This window comes from Mauremys mutica, chromosome 12 (assembly GCF_020497125.1).
Source record: "Mauremys mutica isolate MM-2020 ecotype Southern chromosome 12, ASM2049712v1, whole genome shotgun sequence".
Taxonomy (NCBI): Eukaryota; Metazoa; Chordata; order Testudines; family Geoemydidae; genus Mauremys; species Mauremys mutica.
The window spans coordinates 56,810,069-56,828,049 of NC_059083.1; the positions used below are offsets into that span (position 1 = coordinate 56,810,069).

The following is a 17,981-nucleotide window of genomic DNA, read 5'->3' on the forward strand; positions in this document are numbered from 1 at the left end:
TCCTGAACAGTTTATATCCATCCATGACAGTACTCCAATCATGTGAGTTATCCCACCAAGTCTCTGTTATTCCAATTACATCATAATTCCCTGACTGTGCCAGGACTTCTAGTTCTCCCTGCTTGTTCCCCAGGCTTCTTGCATTAGTGTATAGGCAGTATAGAAGTGACCAGCAGAGCTGGTGCTGCTCCTTGCAGTGTGTCTTTTTCAGCACCTTGCCACACTGAATTCTGATTTGCTCTGTAACACAAACCTAGCAATTTGTTCTGCTCTTCCTGAAACACAGAAGTTGCAGCGTGTGACATGTGGCTGGCTGCCTACTTACCCAGAAATAATCACAGTAGCTCCACTCAGTGGGTTTCAGCAACTGCTGTTCTTGCATTGTGTCTGGGTGGGGAAAAGTCACGCAGTTTATCTGCAAAAAACAAGCAAAAGGCCTGTCAGACAGGGCAGGTAAAAAACAATGAAATGCTAGTGAATTAATAAGAAGAAAGTGAGTGAAATTTGTGCACCTCCAAACCAGCACACCTAGGTGACATGCGTCTCACTGTCAGAGAAGTAGCTGTTCAATTTGCTGACTTATAGACAATGATATTTGGAAAGACACAGAGGTAGTGACAGCTCGGATGAAAGCAAATATAGTACCCATTTTCAAAAAACGAAAGAAGTCAGATTCTGGCAACTGCCATCCAGTGTGTTTAACCTGTATCTCTAATGAAACAGTGGAACAAAGATCAAAAGAATCTAAAGAATAACAGAACCATGAGAAACAGGCAGCAGTGAGGGTTTTACAAATTGCACATCACCTCAGCCACATATCGTTACTTTGGTGTTTGACAGAATCACATTTTTTGTTATTCCTATTGCGCAGGATAATTTACATGTGTCCAAAGAACATTCAAATGAAAGCCCCAGACCTGCCAAATGCCCTGTAGGCCACTCTGAAGTCAACTAGGCTTCATGTAGGTGCCCACACAGAGCAGTTTCCATTGCACAGCAATTAACAGCAACTAAGAATGTGCAAGGAAGGCCAAGGGTTAGAGCAATAAAACCTATCAGCTTTTTCAGAGCTTGTCTACGCTTGAAAATTAATTCTGATTGAGATGGGATGTAAATGCAAAACGCAGTTATTATTCTGGAATAACCCCATGCGTGAATACTCTTATTCCAGAATAAGAGCACCTTGTTCCTCTTTAGTTTAATCCACTTTGAAAGCAAATTAAGTGTAACAGGAACAAAGCGCTCTTATTCCGGAATAAGAATGTCCATACCTGGAATTATTCAGGAATACCTAATCTAGAATCATAGAAGATTAGGGTTGGAAGAGACCTCAGGAGGTCATCTAGTCCAACTCCCTGCTCAAAGCAGGACCAACACCAACTAAATCATCCCAGTCAGGGCTTTGTCAAGCCGGGACTTAAAAACCTCTAAGCATGGAGATTACACCACCTCCCTAGGTAACCCATTCCAGTGTTTCACCACCCTCCCAGTGAAATAGTGTTTCCTAATATCCAGCCTACCACCTCCCCCACTGCAACTTGAGATCATTGCTCCTTGTTCTGTCATCTGTCACCACTGAGAATAGCCGAGCTCCATCCTCTTTGGAACCCCCCTTCAGGTAGTTGAAGGTTGCTATTAAATCCCCCTTCACTCTTCTCTTCTGCAGACTAAATAAGCCCAGTTCCCTCAGCCTCTCTTCATAAGTCATGTGCCCCAGTCCCCATATCATTTTCGTTGCCCTCTGTTGGACTCTCTCTAATTTGTCCACATCCTTTCTGTAGTGGGGGCCCCAAAACTGGATGCAATACTGCAGATGTGGCCTCACCAGTGCTGAATAGAGGGGAATAATCACTTCCCTCAATCTGCTGGCAATGCTCCTACTAATGCAGCCCAATATGCCATTAACCTTCTTAGTAACAAGGGCACACTGCTGACTCATATCCAGCTTCTTGTCCACTGTAATCCCCAAGTCCTTTTCTGTAGAACTGCCGCTTAGCCAGTCAGTCCCCAGCACATAGTAGTGCATGGGATTCTTCCATCCTAAGTGCAGGACTCTGCACTTCTCCTTGTTGAACCTCATCAGATTTATTTTGGTCCAATCCTCCAATTTGTCTAGGTCCCTCTGGACCCTACCCGTACCCTCCAGCATATCTACCTCTCCCCACATCTTAGTGTCATCCGCAAACTTGCTGAGAGTGCAATCCATCCCATCATCCAGATCATTAATGAAGATGTTGAACAAGCCCGATCCCTGGGGTGCTCTGCTTGATGCCGGTTGTCAACTAGACACTGAGCCATTGATCACTATCCATTGAGCCCGATGATCTAGCCAGCGTTCTATCCACCTTATAGTCCATTCATCCAGCACAGCTGATCATGGAGACTCAAGGCCACAAACACGCTCCAGAATGGAGTACACAAGAGATGGTAAATCTTATTGCTGTGTGGGGAGAAGAGTCTGTGCAGGCACAGTTCCGATCCAGCAGAAGAAACTCTGACGTCTATCCCAAGATTGTGCGGGATATGGGGGAGAAGGGCTACACCAGGGACACGCAGCAGTGCCGTGTGAAAATAAAGGAGCTTCGGCAAGCGTACCAGAAGACAAGGGAGGTGAATAATTCCTCTGGTTCTGCCCCACAGACATGTCACTTTTATGAGGAGCTGCTTGCGATTCTCAGCGGTGACCCCATCACTACCCCAAAACGCTCCTAGGAGCTCTGGGTGACCTTGAGCAACAACGAGGAGGACATTGCTGACAAGAGGAGGAGGAGGAGGAGAATGTGAGGCAGGCACGTGGAGGATTCCCGCTCCCTGACAGCCAAGAACTGTTTTTAACCCTGGAGCCCATCCCTTCAGAGGACCAGTTGGCGGTGGAGTGTGATGCCAGGGAAGGCACGTCTGGTGAATACACATTGCCAATCAAACTGTAGGGGTTACATGCTATTAATATTTTTATGCTTAATCTCAACAAAAAAGTAGGTGTAGTAGGTATCAGTGGCCACTCCAGCTACACAGAGGGTGCTCTCTGAAAAAAGACTGTTTATGTGTATGGGGATGGCCCAGGAATCCTTCATGGAGATCTCTAGGAAGCTTTCATGAAAGTACTCCGCAATCCTTTGCAGAGGGCTTCTGGGAAGGGCTGCCTTATTTTGTCCACCATGGTAGGACACTTTCCCATGCCACTCCAGTTTTACCTCTGCTGGCATCATTGCAGCACACAGCATTGTACCATAAGGACCAGGTCTCTACCCAGACACTTGCAGCATTTGCTCTGTTACTCTTAGGAGAGTGATAGCGCATAGGGGAGAAATGGGGGAAGTTTTCAATGCTAGCCCTTAAACTGCAAACAATTCAACAAGTAATTCACCCCGTTTGGTGAAATCTGCATCACACAACGATGTTTTCCCAAACGTGCCGTGGTTGTGGTTGGAAGAGATAACTGTGTATTGCAAGCAGAATTGAAAGAAAAAAAAGGAGGAGGGCAGCTTCCTGTTTGTCTCCTTTCCCCTCCAACCCAGTGCTGCTTTTTAAAAAAAACTAACTATCTGGGGGCTTTACACCGGTGCCTCTCCTCAGGTTGCTAGGGGAAAGGGAATCCAAGGATGTCTTCACAAAAGCAGCAGCACAAGACCTCTTGCCCATGCCTCGTGTCCTTACTCACCAAGGCCGGAGCAGCAAACCGACTCTTGCAGTAGCCAGCGGTTGTGATTACATTGTGGTTTGCAGTGAAGTGGATTGATGGGTGGTTTTTTTTTAATAAAAAAAAAATTAACCTTGCACCAGAAACAATCTATGCACTGTCAATGCTACCCTGGTGCTTTGCATTCCTTGCAGCTGAAAACTAGTCTGTCGACGCACACTGGTACAGAGACGTTCCCAGATTAGAAGGCGCAAAAAAGAAGATTTGGGAGGACATGTTCCATGAGTTACTGCACGCCCCCAGAGTGACAAGACGGAGCTCAGAGCATGGAGGATTGCACTGTCCGAGAACCTGGACATGGACAGGGAGGACTGGAGAGCATGCAGGGAACAAGAGCAGGAGGAGATGCTGCGGATTATGAAGGAGTAATCAGACATGTTGAGGCCTCTGGTTGAGGTTCAAGAAAGGCAGCTGGATGCTAGAGTCCCTCCGCAGCCTATGCTGAATCTGCTGCCATAATCGCCCAGTTCTACATCCTCCTCCCCCAAACATCCTATGAGGAGGAGGAGGGGGAATTCGGTATCCCTTGCACTTAACACCAGGGGAGGGTACAAGGACCAGAAGGTGCTCATTCCCAGACCTTTGATAGTTACTATAGTGCATCTGTAAGCAAGCGTTCCTTGTTTCTCGCACCACAGTGTTATCAGTACTTTTGCCCCAGGTTATCTTACTTTTCTTTGCTGTCTCTGTGTGTTTGTGTGCATAATAAAACTTAACGGATTGAGGAGAAAAGGCTATTTTTTCATTCAACACCCAGTGGTTGGTGAGGTGGAGTTTACAGGGGAGAAAATGCAATGGAGGGGACAGTTTGGTAAGGAACACAGATAAGTGTCACATGACTCTGGCTCATTGCTGAAACTGGTTTTCAAAGCCTCATGGAGATGGAGAGTTCCTTGACGTGCTGTTCTTATTGCCCTGGTGTCTGGTTGCTCAAAATTGGCTGCCAAGCAATCTGCCTCAACCTCCCACCCCAGAGGAAACTTTTCTCCCTTTGTTTCACAGGTATTATGGAGCACACAGAAGGCAGCAATAACAATGGGAATATTACTTTCACTGAGGTCTAACGTAGTAAGCAAACAATACCAGCAACCTTTTAAACGTCCAAAAGCACATTCCACCACCATTCTGCACTTGCTCAGCCTATGGGTGAGTCCTTACTGCTGTCCAGGCTGCCTATGTATGGCTTCATGAGCCATGGGAGCAAGGGGTAGGCTGGGTCTCCCAGGATCACAATTGGCATTGCAACATCACCAATGGTTATTCTGCAGTCTGGAAAGAAAGTACCTGTTTGCAGCTTTCTGAACAGACCTGTGTTCTTAACATATGCACGTGCCATGCACCTTTCCCCAACCATCCCATGTTGATATTGGTGAAATGGCCCCTATGATCCACCGGCGCTTGAAACACCATTGAGAAATATGCCTTTCGGTTTATGTACTCTTTGGCAAGGTGGTCTGGTGCCAAGATAGGGATATGCATTCCATCTATTGCCCCACTGCAGTTAGGGAACCTCATCACGGTAAAACCATCCACTATGTCCTGCACCTTGCTCAGAGTCACTACTCTTCTTAGCAGAAGTCTGTTGATGGCCTTGCAAACTTGGATCATAACAGATCCCATGGTAGATTTACTCACTCCAAATTGATGACCCATTAACTGGTAGCTGTCTGGCGCTGCAAGCTTCCACAGAGCAATCCCCACTCGCTTCTCAACTGTCAGAGCAGTTCTCATTTTAGTATTGCTGCGCTTCAGGGCTGGGGAAAGCTCTTCATACAGTTCTGGAAAGTGGCCTTACACATTCAGAACTTCTGCAGCCTCTACTCATCATCCCATAGCTGCATAACAATGCGGTTCCACCAGTCAGCGCTTGTTTCCCAGGCCCAGAAACGGCGCTCAACCGTGTCAAGGTGATGCATGACTGTTGCCAGCAACTGTGAATTGCTCCGCTCTGTTTTTCCAGCAGGACTGATTGCGTGGCATCACATTGTTCCATGTGGTGGCTCCTGTATCAGCTGTGTAAATACTGCAGGAAAAGGTGTGAGGTGTTTATAATGCTCACAACAACAGCATACAGCTGAGCAGGGTCCATGCTTATCATGTTGTGGCATCCGCACGGGTAACCCAAGCTTACAAAAAAAGGTGCGAAAAAGGCTTGGTTTGTTTGCAGTTGATTTCAGGGAGGGAAGGAGGTAAGTGTATTATGGGGGGTTAACACCATGTTCCCATATGTTTCGTCCCATAAGGCAGTGCAAGCCCAACCCAAAATTCCACTTGGCTACATGCACTGTGGGATAGCTACCCATAGTGCAGTGCTCCGTGCATCGATGCAAGCCCTGCTAGTGGGGAGGCATTCCTCCGACACAATGAACGTAGTGTAGACATGCAAGATCAACTTGCTTAAATTGGAGGCTTGATGCTGACTTACATGAAGTAGACTTAACTTTGTAGTGTAGACATGACCCAAGTTGTGCCTTACAAATCTCAGAGATGGAAATTGTGACAGGACGTACATACCTGTTGACTAATATATGCTAGCTAGCATAGGTATATATCATATTAATCATATGTGTTATCCACACCATATAGTTATTAGTATGTATTAAGCACAAATATTACAGCAGTTATATAGCCTAAATGGACTATGATTTTTACATAACTCTGCTCACTTATGCTAAGTATCCCATAACCCCTTGCATTCACTGAAGTAAGTTTTGGCTTGAGCAAATAGGGAAGCTGACAAGATCAGGACAGATGACTGGTTTACCATAGCAACAGAAAGGGAGTTAATCTCACTGGCCTGAATTGGAATGTCCCAAAGGAAGAGGACAAGAGATGTGATTGTTCTACCCTAGTACAAACCTAGGAGGTGCCTTCATGCTCTTTGATACCTGAAATGCTGTGTTCAGAGCAGAAATAAGAGGTAAACCACGATACCAGAAAAACAAGGTAGGAAGTTTCTTGGTTCAATCTAGTTTCAGAGGATGTACACAGTACCTTTTACTAGTGTAACTCCCTTGGGGTTTAGAGAGCATGGCCCCTTTAAATCTTTGTCCGGGGGGGGGGGGGGGAGCTGATTGTTCCTGGCAGAGGATGTGCTGAGTTTTTTGCGGGGCGGGGCAGGGGGGAGAGCAGGAAGAGAGGGAGAGTGACAGGGTGGGTGTGTCTGGGGCTCCAGACAGAAGGGATGCAGCAAGCAGGCCCTCACAGAGTGAAGCAGCTGAGAACCTGCCCAAAGCCCAGGAAGGACAGGGTGGCCAACCAGGGACACCCCAGGACAGGAGCCAGGAGGAGCACTGTGCCAGGGAGGAATCGCCCGAGAAGGACACACCAGAGCTGCACCAAGTATCCCTGCTGACCCAAGTGGTGTGGGGCCGTGAGTACTGGAGCCTGTGACTTTGAAGTCAGAATAAGGAGAGAGGCTGTTAGCTAGTTAAGTGGGGGAGGTTGTCTCTCTGTGTGGCGTTGCAGAAAGCGGCAGAAGAGGGTACCGGAGAAGTTTGCTGGGAAAGGTTATTGGTGCAGAAGATGACCAGGAGCACTCAAGACTCACCACGGAACTGGAACTCTGCCCAGGACTCCTGATCTCTGAGTGCAGATGCATTGCTGGGTTTCTGCCCTTTCAGACTGTGGTACTGAAGAAGAACTCTTCCATCAACCTAGCTACCGCTGCTCTAGGAGGTGGATTACCTATATGAACAGAAAAAACCCTTCTGTTGCTCTAGGAAGTGTCTACACTGTGGCGCTACGGAGGCATAGCTGCACTGATGTAGTTGTGCCACTGTAGCACATGTGCAGATATGGCCTCATTCGGAAAAGAACCTGCTGTGAGATTCTCCTCAGTGCTGTCACAGCAACAATGATGGGCACTTGGACATGCAGATGAGACAGACAGGATCCAGACAAAGTGAGTTTCCATTAAACAAAGGGAGGAGAAACAGCTTTGTACCACAGTAAACAGATCTTCAGCTACTAGGGAAACGAAGTCCTTTGTTGTTGTTATATGTGCTGTTTTCAAAGCCATTGTGGATGATGGAGGAGTCCTGGGGTTTCTTTTAAAGCTGTCTGAGTTTTAAAAAATAATAAACACTTACGAATGACTTTCCTTGTGTCTTGCAGTAAGATTTGATAGTAAAAACATCAACAAGAAAACTGCTTCCTCTCAATAGAAAGTACAGAAACTCGATCAGGTGTGGTGAGAAAATACTCAGATATATTGCCAAATTCACTGGGTTCAACTGTTCTTGAATAAGTTATCCTAAAATTGAAAACCAATGTACACAGTCTAGCGCTCACAAGCTCTTGGCTGTGCACACTGCTAAGCAACCCTACAATAATAAATGAGGTGCTGGGCTTCACACAGCACTGCTGAGCAAACCTACATTAACAAGTGAAGTGCTTGGCTGTGCACGCCGCTACTGAGCAACCCTACAATAACAAAACAAAGTGTACGATTAAATATGGGGCAAAGCTGTGGAAAGGAAGCAGATTGCAGCCATAAACTCTAATCTCTATCTTGACCTGATGATCACCGTGGTATCAAGAGATTTATGCAATATATTGTTCTATATGTACTCAGGGTATCCATCTATGAATAGCCCCAGCAAAATCAATGGGACTGCTCAGTGCTCATAGGCTTTTGCAGACTCCAGCTCTTCACTGTGCCAATGACCCCTTCTTCAGTTATCTCTTCCAACTTGTCCTTTTTCTCCCTTTCCCCCCTCACTCACTTTTCCTCTATCACAGGGATACCAGGGGGCTAGATTTTTTATTTTAAATTATTTTTAAAAGGTCTCTCTTGTATCATATCTCATAGAATTTAAATGGTATTCTATTATTTCATAGAATATCAGGGTTGGAAGGGACCTCAGGAGATCTATCTAGTTCTAGTCCAACCCCCTGTTCAAAGCAGGACCAATCCCCAATTAAATCATCCAGCAGATTTTTGCCCATATCCTTAAATGGCCCCCTCAAGGATTGAACTCACAACCCTGGGTTTAACAGGCCAATGCTCAAACCACTGAGCGATCCCTCCCCCGCAAAAGAGCAGAAACCACCCTCTCTATCCTGCACCCGGAATGACTAGCATGGGGCTTGAACCCATGACCTTGGCGTTACTAGCACCATGCTCTAACCAGCTGAGTTAGCCATAGCATGAAATGGGAACAGTTTTCCAAAGAGCAGCAATACAAAGGAAAACAAACTCCAGAGGTTTTATACAGTACATGTCTAACAGTACAGCCCTGGTAAACACCTTTGGCTTTTTGCAGAAAACAACTGTTTACCTCTAGCAATGGCTTTTTTGTTCCTCCCTTTCCCATCCCCAAGTACTCCAGCTTCTCTAAAGGCTTCTCGGTGTGATCTGTGCTAAGCACAGCTAAGGCAAGGCACTGTACAGTCTCTTTACATTTATGTCAGGTGGAAAGTCTATTCATTTTTGGAATTGTTAAAGGGCTTTACAGAGACAAACTCCTGCCAAGTGACTCAGCAATAACTCTGAAATGCACAAGTCTTGTCTTCTTTACCTCTACCTCAAGGAGCTGCTCTTGGACCAAATCATATCATCAGCTGGAGGGATTTTCAGAGGATCTTAGGACTGGGCTGGCCAATCTCTTGGAGTTAAGCCTTTTGTCCTCTACACCCAGAACAGAGGAGGATTTGGGAGCAGCTCTCAGTCCCTGTACACTGGACCATTTACAGCAGATAGAGAATAGTTTAACACCCTATTGGAACTGATTTCTAACACTGCACTTTTCCCCTCTTTGCTTTGATCTCCAAAGTGGATTAGACTGAAAGGACCTTTGAAAAATACTTGGGAAAAGCAGTAAAATGTCAAAAGGCAAAATGAAAGTGTTGCTTCCTGTGTGCAGTCAACTGGGGAGCTCCTGACAGACACTGCCGGGTCGGCATGGCATACTGCCCAAGTGAAACGTCCTCTGAGACAAATGACAATCCCAACATCAATGCAACCCTATGATTACAATGGGAGTTGCTCACAAGGCAGGAAATACCAGTGTCAAGGGTGTGTGCACACCTTCTACTCTGCCATTGTGCAGATGCATTATCACAATGCAACTTGAATGACATTATCACATGCTAACATAATGCAATACACCAGTGGTTTTCAAATGGGTACTTGTGTCCTTAGGGGAATGCATGCTCTTGTCAGGAAGTATGACTTGGCAATCTAATCATATGTATATTATGACACTATCTCAGAAGGGGGTACATGGTAGACTCCATTATTTCCACAGACTGAGAACCAAGCCGATTCCAAACCTCACCCATCCCTGGAATCCCATGAAGGGAACTGAGCGCAAACCCTGCCTGGATTTACCTTACCGACAGGCCCCTCCTCTCGAACATACTCTTGCACACTGGGCTCAGTCTGACTCCCACCGCAATCAACAAAAGTTTCACCTTTGCCTTCAATGGGAACAGGAGTGAGTCTATGGTTAAGAGAGCTCCCACTACCGCTGGTTCAGCCTGTCAGGCCTCTTCCCTTCCTTGCTTCCATACTGGGAATGGGCTTCAGGAGATGTTGATTTTCCAAGAAACCCAAGGCTGCTCTGTCTCTTCCTGTCCTTACTGCCAAGGAAACCAGCCGCGGGTGTGTGTGTATGACACATTTGCTTTAACTACTCTTGCACAGGTGGAGAGAGACATTCCAAGGAACTTAATTTGCAAGCTCAGTAAGCAGCTGCTCCCCTGCCTCCAGGTGCTGATCAAAGATAATAGAAAGACCAGGTTGCTTTTTCCATGGCCGATCTTACCACGCTATGCCCAGCTGCATCTCTTTGCTAGGTCCCTGCAACTCTCCTGTGCACATCTTGTGCTTGGCCAGTTCAGACTCCCTCTTTGTGCACTCCTTCCACAAGTATCTCCATGCTTATCCCCAAACTGCCCCTTAACCCTGGAACATGCTCCCAAGTCCTGTATCCCAAGCCATCTGCCATCTCCCAAACCCAGCTTTTCTCCACAGTCCTTCAGGCAACAATCCTCTAATGTAGCAGTTTCCAAATTCTTCACAGTCGCAACTGACTTTTAGACGACCTGTATTTTCACAAGCGCCTCCCACAGTCCTCAACCCCTGAGAATGACTTTCCCAATCTTGCAAATAGGCCAGGTCTTTATAATCCACACGATATCAGCAACAGACACAAAAATGCTCTGTTAGATGCCCCCAACCCCACGACTCTACAATGAGATAAGAAGGCTTCTTTGGTTAAAAAATCATTCTGGTTCAGCAGGAAATTAAAACAGTAATTAAAATATAAACAAACAAAATTGAAAAATGAGGAAGCTGGTAGCAATGACTACAGCAGTTAGGAAATGCAAATTACTGATAAAGATATCAGTGAAAAATCTATGGCCAGTAAGAAGCAATTCTTTAAATGTGTCAAAAACAAATGAAATCCAAACAGTGGTATAAGTGCCTTTATGATAAGGACACAAAATTATTAACCACGATTCACAAAAGGCAGGCTGGCTAACCTAGTGAGGAGGGCTTTAAACTAGGTTCATCGGGGGAAGGAGACCAAAGCCCCGAGGTAAGTGGGGAAGTGGAATATTGGGAGAAAGCACAAGTAGGTGAGTGCAAGAGGGGAGGGCTCCTGCCCCATACTGGGACAGCAGGACGATCAGGGAGTTATCTTACATGCCTGTACACAAATGCAAGAAGCCTGGGGAACAAGCAGGGAGAACTAGAAGTCCTGGCACAGTCAAGGGATTATGATGTAATTGGAATAACAGAGACTTGGTGGGATAACTCGCATGATTGGAGTACTGTCATGGATGGATATAAACTGTTCAGGAAGGATAGGCAGGGCAGAAAAGGTGGGGGAGTTGCGTTGTATGTAAGAGAGCAGTATGACTGCTCAGAGCTCCAGTATGAAACTGCAGAAAAACCTGAGAGTCTCTGGATTAAATTTAGAAGTATGAACAACAAGGGTAAGGTCGTGGTGGGAGTCTGCTACAGACCACCAGACCAGGGGGATGAGGTGGACGAGGCTTTCTTCCAGCAACTAACAGAAGTTGCTAGATCACAGGCCCTGGTTCTCATGGGTGACTTTAATCACCCCGATATCTGCTGGGAGAGCAATACAGCAGTGCACAGACAATCCAGGAAGTTTCTGGAAAGTGTAGGGGACAATTTCCTGGTGCAAGTGCTGGAGGAACCAACTAGGGGAAAAGCTCTTCTTGACCTGCTACTCACAAACAGGGAAGAAATAGTAGAGGAAGCAATAGTGGATGGGAACCTGGGAGGCAGTGACCATGAGATGGTCAAGTTCAGGATCCTGACACAAGGAAGAAAGGAGAGCAGTAGAACAGAGACCCTGGACTTCAGAAAAGCAGACTTCGACTCCCTCAGGGAACTGATGGGCAAGGTCCCCTGGGAGAATAACATGATGGGGAAAGGAGTCGAGGAAAGCTGGCTGTATTTTAAAGAATCCTTATTGAGGTTGCAGGAACAAACCATCCCGATGTGTAGGAAGAAAAGTAAATATGGCAGGCGACCAGCTTGGCTTAACAGTGAAATCCTTGCTCGTCTTAAACACAAAAAAACAGCTTACAAGAAGTGGAAGATTGGACAAATAACCAGGGAGGAGTGTAAAAGTATTGTTCAGGCATGCAGGAGTGAAATTAGGAAGGCCAAATCACACTTGGAGTTGCAGCTAGCCCGAGATGTTAGGAGTAACAAGAAGGGTTTTTTCAGGTATGTTAGCAACAAGAAGGAAGTCAAGGAAAGTGTGGGCCCCTTGCTGAATGAGGGAGGGAACCTAGTGACAGAGGATGTGGAGAAAGCTAGTGTACTCAATGCTTTTTTTGCCTCTGTCTTCACAGACAAGGTCAGCTCCCAGACAGCTGCACTCTGCAGCACGGTATGGGGAGGAGGTGACCAGCTCTCTGTGGAGAAAGAAGTAGTTCGGGACTATTTAGAGAAGCTGGACGAGCACAAGTCCATGGGGCCGGATGCACTGCATCCGAGGGTGCTAAAGGAGTTGGCCGATGAGATTGCAGAGCCATTGGCCATTATCTTTGAAAAATCATGGCGATCGGGGGAGGTCCCAGATGACTGGAAAAAAGCTAATGTAGTGCCCATCTTTAAAAAAGGGAAGAAAGAAGATCCAGGGAACTACAGGCCAGTCAGTCTCACCTCAGTCCCTGGAAAAATCATGGAACAGGTCCTCAAGGAATCAATTCTGAACCACTTAAAGGAGGGGAAAGTGATCAGGAACAGTCAGCATGGATTCACCAAGGGCAAATCATGCCTGACTAACCTAATTGCCTTCTATGATGAGATAGATGAGATGTCTAGTTGGCAGCCGGTATCAAGTGGAGTGCCGCAAGGGTCGGTGCTGGGGCCGGTTTTATTCAATATCTTCATTAACGATCTGGAGGATGGTGTGGACTGCACCCTTAGCAAGTTTGCAGATGACACTAAACTGGGAGGAGTGGTTGATACGCTGGAGGGTAGGGATAGGATACAGAGGGACCTAGACAAATTAGAGGATTGGGCCAAAAGAAATATGATGAGGTTCAACAAGGACAAGTGCAGAGTCCTGCACTTAGGACGGAAGAATCCCATGCACTGTTACAGACTAGGGACCGAATGGCTGGGCAGCAGTTCTGCAGAAAAGGACCTAGGGGTTACGGTGGACGAAAAGCTGAATATGAGTCAACAGTGTGCCCTTGTTGCCAAGAAGACTAATGGCATTTTGGGTTGTATAAGTAGGGGCATTTCCAGCAGATCGAGGGACGTGATCATTCCCCTCTACTCAGCACTGGTGAGGCCTCATTTGGAGTACTGTGTCCAGTTTTGGGCCCCACACTACAAGAAGGATGTGGATAAATTGGAGAGAGTCCAGCGGAGGGCAACAAAAATGATTAGGGGGCTGGAGCACATGACTTATGAGGAGAGGCTGATGGAACTGGGATTGTTTAGCCTGCAGAAGAGAAGAATGAGGGGGGATTTGATAGCTGCTTTCAACTACCTGAAAGGGGGTTCCAAAGAGGATGGATCTAGACTGTTCTCAGTGGTAGAAAATGACAGAACAAGGAGTAATGGTCTCAAGTTGCAGAGGGGGAGGTTTAGGTTGGACATTAGGAAAAACTTTTTCACTAGTAGGGTGGTGAAGAACTGGAATGGGCTACCTAGGGAGGTGGTGGAATCTCCTTCCTTAGAGGTTTTTAAGGTCAGGCTTGACAAAGCACTGGCTGGGATGATTTAGTTGGGTTTGGTCCTGCTTTGAGCAGGGGGTTGGACTAGATGACCTCCTGAGGTCCCTTCCAACCCTGAGATTCTATGATTCTATGACTTATTCCACAACTTTTTTTGTTCTGTATTTGGAGAGAAGCAAGATGATGTATTATCTTACAATTCTATTCCATCAGTATTTTATTATCATGATGATGAGAAGCGACACAGCTTATAACCTAGATGGACTTTTCAAATCATTTGCAAAAGCCTGGGTTGCTATCTGACTGTGCTTTGCTGCATCATGTATAATATGCCCTGTGTTGTTCAGCATGGTACTCCATGCACCAGAATCAGCTGGACAAGAAAGACATTACCTAGCCCAGTGAACACACGTCCTGCTGTTAACAACTAAAGCCTATCACTGACAAGCACCTATTAATCCTATTGGTTAAAGCAGTGGCCCCCAACCTTTTTCATCTGGCGAGTGCCAGACGACGAGCCACGGAGGACCGTGGCAGCAGATGAGCATCTGCCGAAATTCCGCTGACAAGTGGCAACGTCAATAGGCATCGCGACCGAAATGCCGCCAACAAGCAGCATTATCCAGAGACGTCGCCGCTGATTCGGCAGCATTTTGGCAGCGACGCCTCTGGATGACGCAGCTTGTCAGCTGTATTTCGGCGGATGCTCGTCCGCTGGCCAGTACGCAGGCGCACTTAGATGTTCGGCCGGGCGCCATGGCTCCCGTGGGCACCGCATTGGGGACCCCTGGGTTAAAGTACCATCTAGGGAGACTGCTGCAAAATCTGGAAGAGACAAGAACTTGGTATCACAGCACCCTGAGTGAATTGCCTGAATGAATGAACTCTCTAGCTAACTCAAGGAACCAGTCATTGCAACTGTGCAGATGAGCTGGAGAACAGGCCAGTTCCAACTGATAAGTAGCAAAATGACTTATACACAGTCTTGGAAGGATTAGATTTTTATTAGTAAATGGCCATTTCACCGTAACATATGAAACTGATAAAAATATTTCCATCAATAATAACTGAAATTTATTGACAGGTAATTTAAGAAAAATTACTTAAGAACTTACTAGAGTTTGATTTAAGGATATTTACTTGGTATATTTTAACATGGGATGTTGACAATTTGTGTTTTAACAGTTAAAGCTTTAATTTTTTGAAACTCAGTGTCTATTGTCATGAAATAATTATTTACTGAGTTCTCCTTATTGTCTTACTCTCCATAATTTCCCTCACCTGTGAAAATTTAAATTGATAAAAACTGAAGGGGAAAAAAAAAGGCTTAAAATTAGGGTTACCATATGTCTGGGTTTTCCTGGACATGGCCTCTTTTTTGATACTCTGTCCTCTATCCGAACAGATTTTTCAAATAAGAGGCAATGTCCAGGATTTTTACCTAGCAGATGTTACAGCTCAGAAAGAGCTCGCTCCATGTCCCAACTGATCCCTCCCCTGCAGCTACAGCTGCTGGATCCCACCCACCCAGGCTCCGGCTTCCAGCCCTGGGGCAGGGGAGAGGCCCACAGGGAGGCCCTCTCCAGTACCCTCTCCAGCACCTCCTTCTCCAGCACCCCTTCCAAAATGCCCTCTCCACCACCCCCCAGGTACCCCTACCAGTACACACACACACCTCCAGCACCCTCCAATATCCTCTCCAGCACCTCCCAACTAAACGCCCCAGCTCCCTCTCCAGCGATGTCCTCTTTGTGGGAACCTGAAATATGGTAACCCTACTTAAAATAAACATTATTTATTGGGGGAGGTTTAGGTTGGATATTGGGAAAAACTTTTCCCTAGGATGGTGGTGAAGCACTGGAACGAGTTCCCTAGGGAGGTGGTCTTTAGAGGTTTTTAAGGTCAGACTTGACAAAGCCCTGGCTGGGAAGCTTTAGTTGGGGAGTGGTCCTGCTTTGAGCAGGGTGTTGGACTAGATGACCTCCTGAGGTCCCTTCCAAGCCTGAGATTCTATGATCTGTCAAAAATATATTAAAAAACAAAGTCTGCCAAGCCTAGTTATACATATATTGTTTCACCAACTGACAACATGGTTATGTTAAGCTAAATGCTTCCCAGAAAGCACGTGCCTGAGTTAAAACCCTCTGAATGACTAAAATGTATGACATGTACTTGTATTTCACTCATCGTTTGTCTTAGCTGTCTAGACATCATGCCTAATCACTAACTCAGTTGAGAATGTGAAGGCTGGAGAAACTCATTATACTAAGAGTAGTACAATTTGTAAGATGAAATGGTGTTTCCCTGCTGAGAGAAACCCTGAGTGTTTAAGAGTTCAGCCTAAATCACACAGACTTTGTTGACAAGAGAACTGACAGTTCATAGACAACGAGAGGAAGAAGACTTGAATTGGCTTGTAAACATTGGCGCTGTCTGTATCTTTGGTTAAAGTGGCATAAGAGCCCACAGTACTCCTTAAATACCAGAGAAATTTGAAGGGCTTCAAAATTATCACCTGTATATTATGGACGGTATGGGTTTAATGACAAATTGAGACAGGACATAAAGTGCAATTTGTTAACAGTGAGGACTGTCCATCACCAAGAGGGACTGACTGGTGGGATACTTGCAGAGGACCAGGTGTAATTCACAGCAGAATGGACACACTGGGGGAATTTCCTGGTGTTTCACTGTTGTCCTATCTGGTCCTATCCCTTCTGCCAACCCCTCAGAGCACTTGACTCCCAGTGTGGACAGTGGCTACCTCCTGGCCTCCCTGTGCCACATTCCCAGTTGGCAATGGACATGCCCAGCACCCCAGGCAGATGAAGGTGAGGACTTCAGGAGTGGTGCAAGCAGGGGCACCGGCATTTACCAGACCTTGGGAAGCACTGTGCAGGACAAAGAGGTTCCTTGCTCTGAAATGGCTTACAAGTGAGCTCCACGCAGCTTGCAAGCCTATGTAAACTGGTAGGTGACTGCTGGACAGAAAGGTGACCAGACTGGCCACTTTTTCAGTGACTGGTGCACTCTGGGACAGCAGTGGGAGGACTGACGGAGGTGACTGGGCTACCACAGCAGAGGGATGCATCATATGGGCACTCAGACAACTGAATTAACTCCCATCGAGGCTCAGTGACTCACCAGTGGCCACCAAAATAGCCTGTAACAAATCTGTACATGGGCACAAGAGCACTTCTCACTGATGGAAGGGCAGATCAATAGACTGTTCTCCCAAGATCATCCCATTACTCCTAGTTATGCCCCTACTATGTATGACTTCAAATAACTCCTCTCTCTCCCTTGGGCTTTATACCCTTCCAATAGTTGTAGATTATGAGCATGCTCCCTCCCCTCTCCCTTAGTCAATGCTTAGCTCAGTTGGTTCTTTTAAGCTTTCCTCTTAAGTAAATCCCATCCAGCCCCAAGCAGTTGTGGTGTTCTTCTCTGAATTCCTTCCACTTTTAAATATCTTTCTGGCATTGAGGTGCCCAGAACTGAACACTAAAGCCCAGATACGGTCACAAAGTTTCATCTAGGGAGATTAATAACATCCTTTTCTGTAATGCAAAGTTGGAAACTATTCAATGTGGTTCAGTAATGAAGATGTTAATGAACACTGATCCTACCAGCAATCTCTACTTTCTACCAGAAATCTCCACCAAACTGGATGCATTGCCAGATATTAATGCCCTTGCATTACTCTCTTTCAGCTAGAGAGAGAAGTTCCACTTCTAGGGTGGTATTTGCCAGAATCATTCTTCACTGAAAATAAGGTGCTAAATTTCCATTTCTCCAGTATTTCATTACCTCCTGAATTGTCCCTGAGTTTTTAAAAAAAGAAATGGTAGTGGATCAGTAAGCTTGTTAGACACATCACCCAGAACAGCTGATTTGTACAGTAGGTATTCACATTTCCCAAGTACTTCCTCACCAGCTGTTTACCAGCAATAGTTATTTGCAGAGTCAGCATTCCTTACTAATTGCTTGGACTTCTTTTCTAGATTTTGTATTGAAGACAGATTTAGAAAGAGTTTTGGATCTCAGTCAGTTTTCTGCCACTATGTAACATACAGATTAACTAATCAGTTTCCAAATCTCA

General features: G+C 46.0%; 1 protein-coding gene across 1 annotated transcript in view; it reads right to left on the minus strand.

Annotated features, from left to right (window-relative positions):
- The window catches only part of GAS7 (growth arrest specific 7), a 234,432-nt gene that overhangs the window by 43,761 nt on the left and 172,690 nt on the right, over nucleotides 1-17,981 (minus strand). Inside the window, exon 6 of the mRNA XM_044981822.1 lies at nucleotides 326-415. Coding sequence (XP_044837757.1) covers nucleotides 326-415 — 90 coding nt within the window. The remainder of the gene's footprint in view (nucleotides 1-325; nucleotides 416-17,981) is intronic.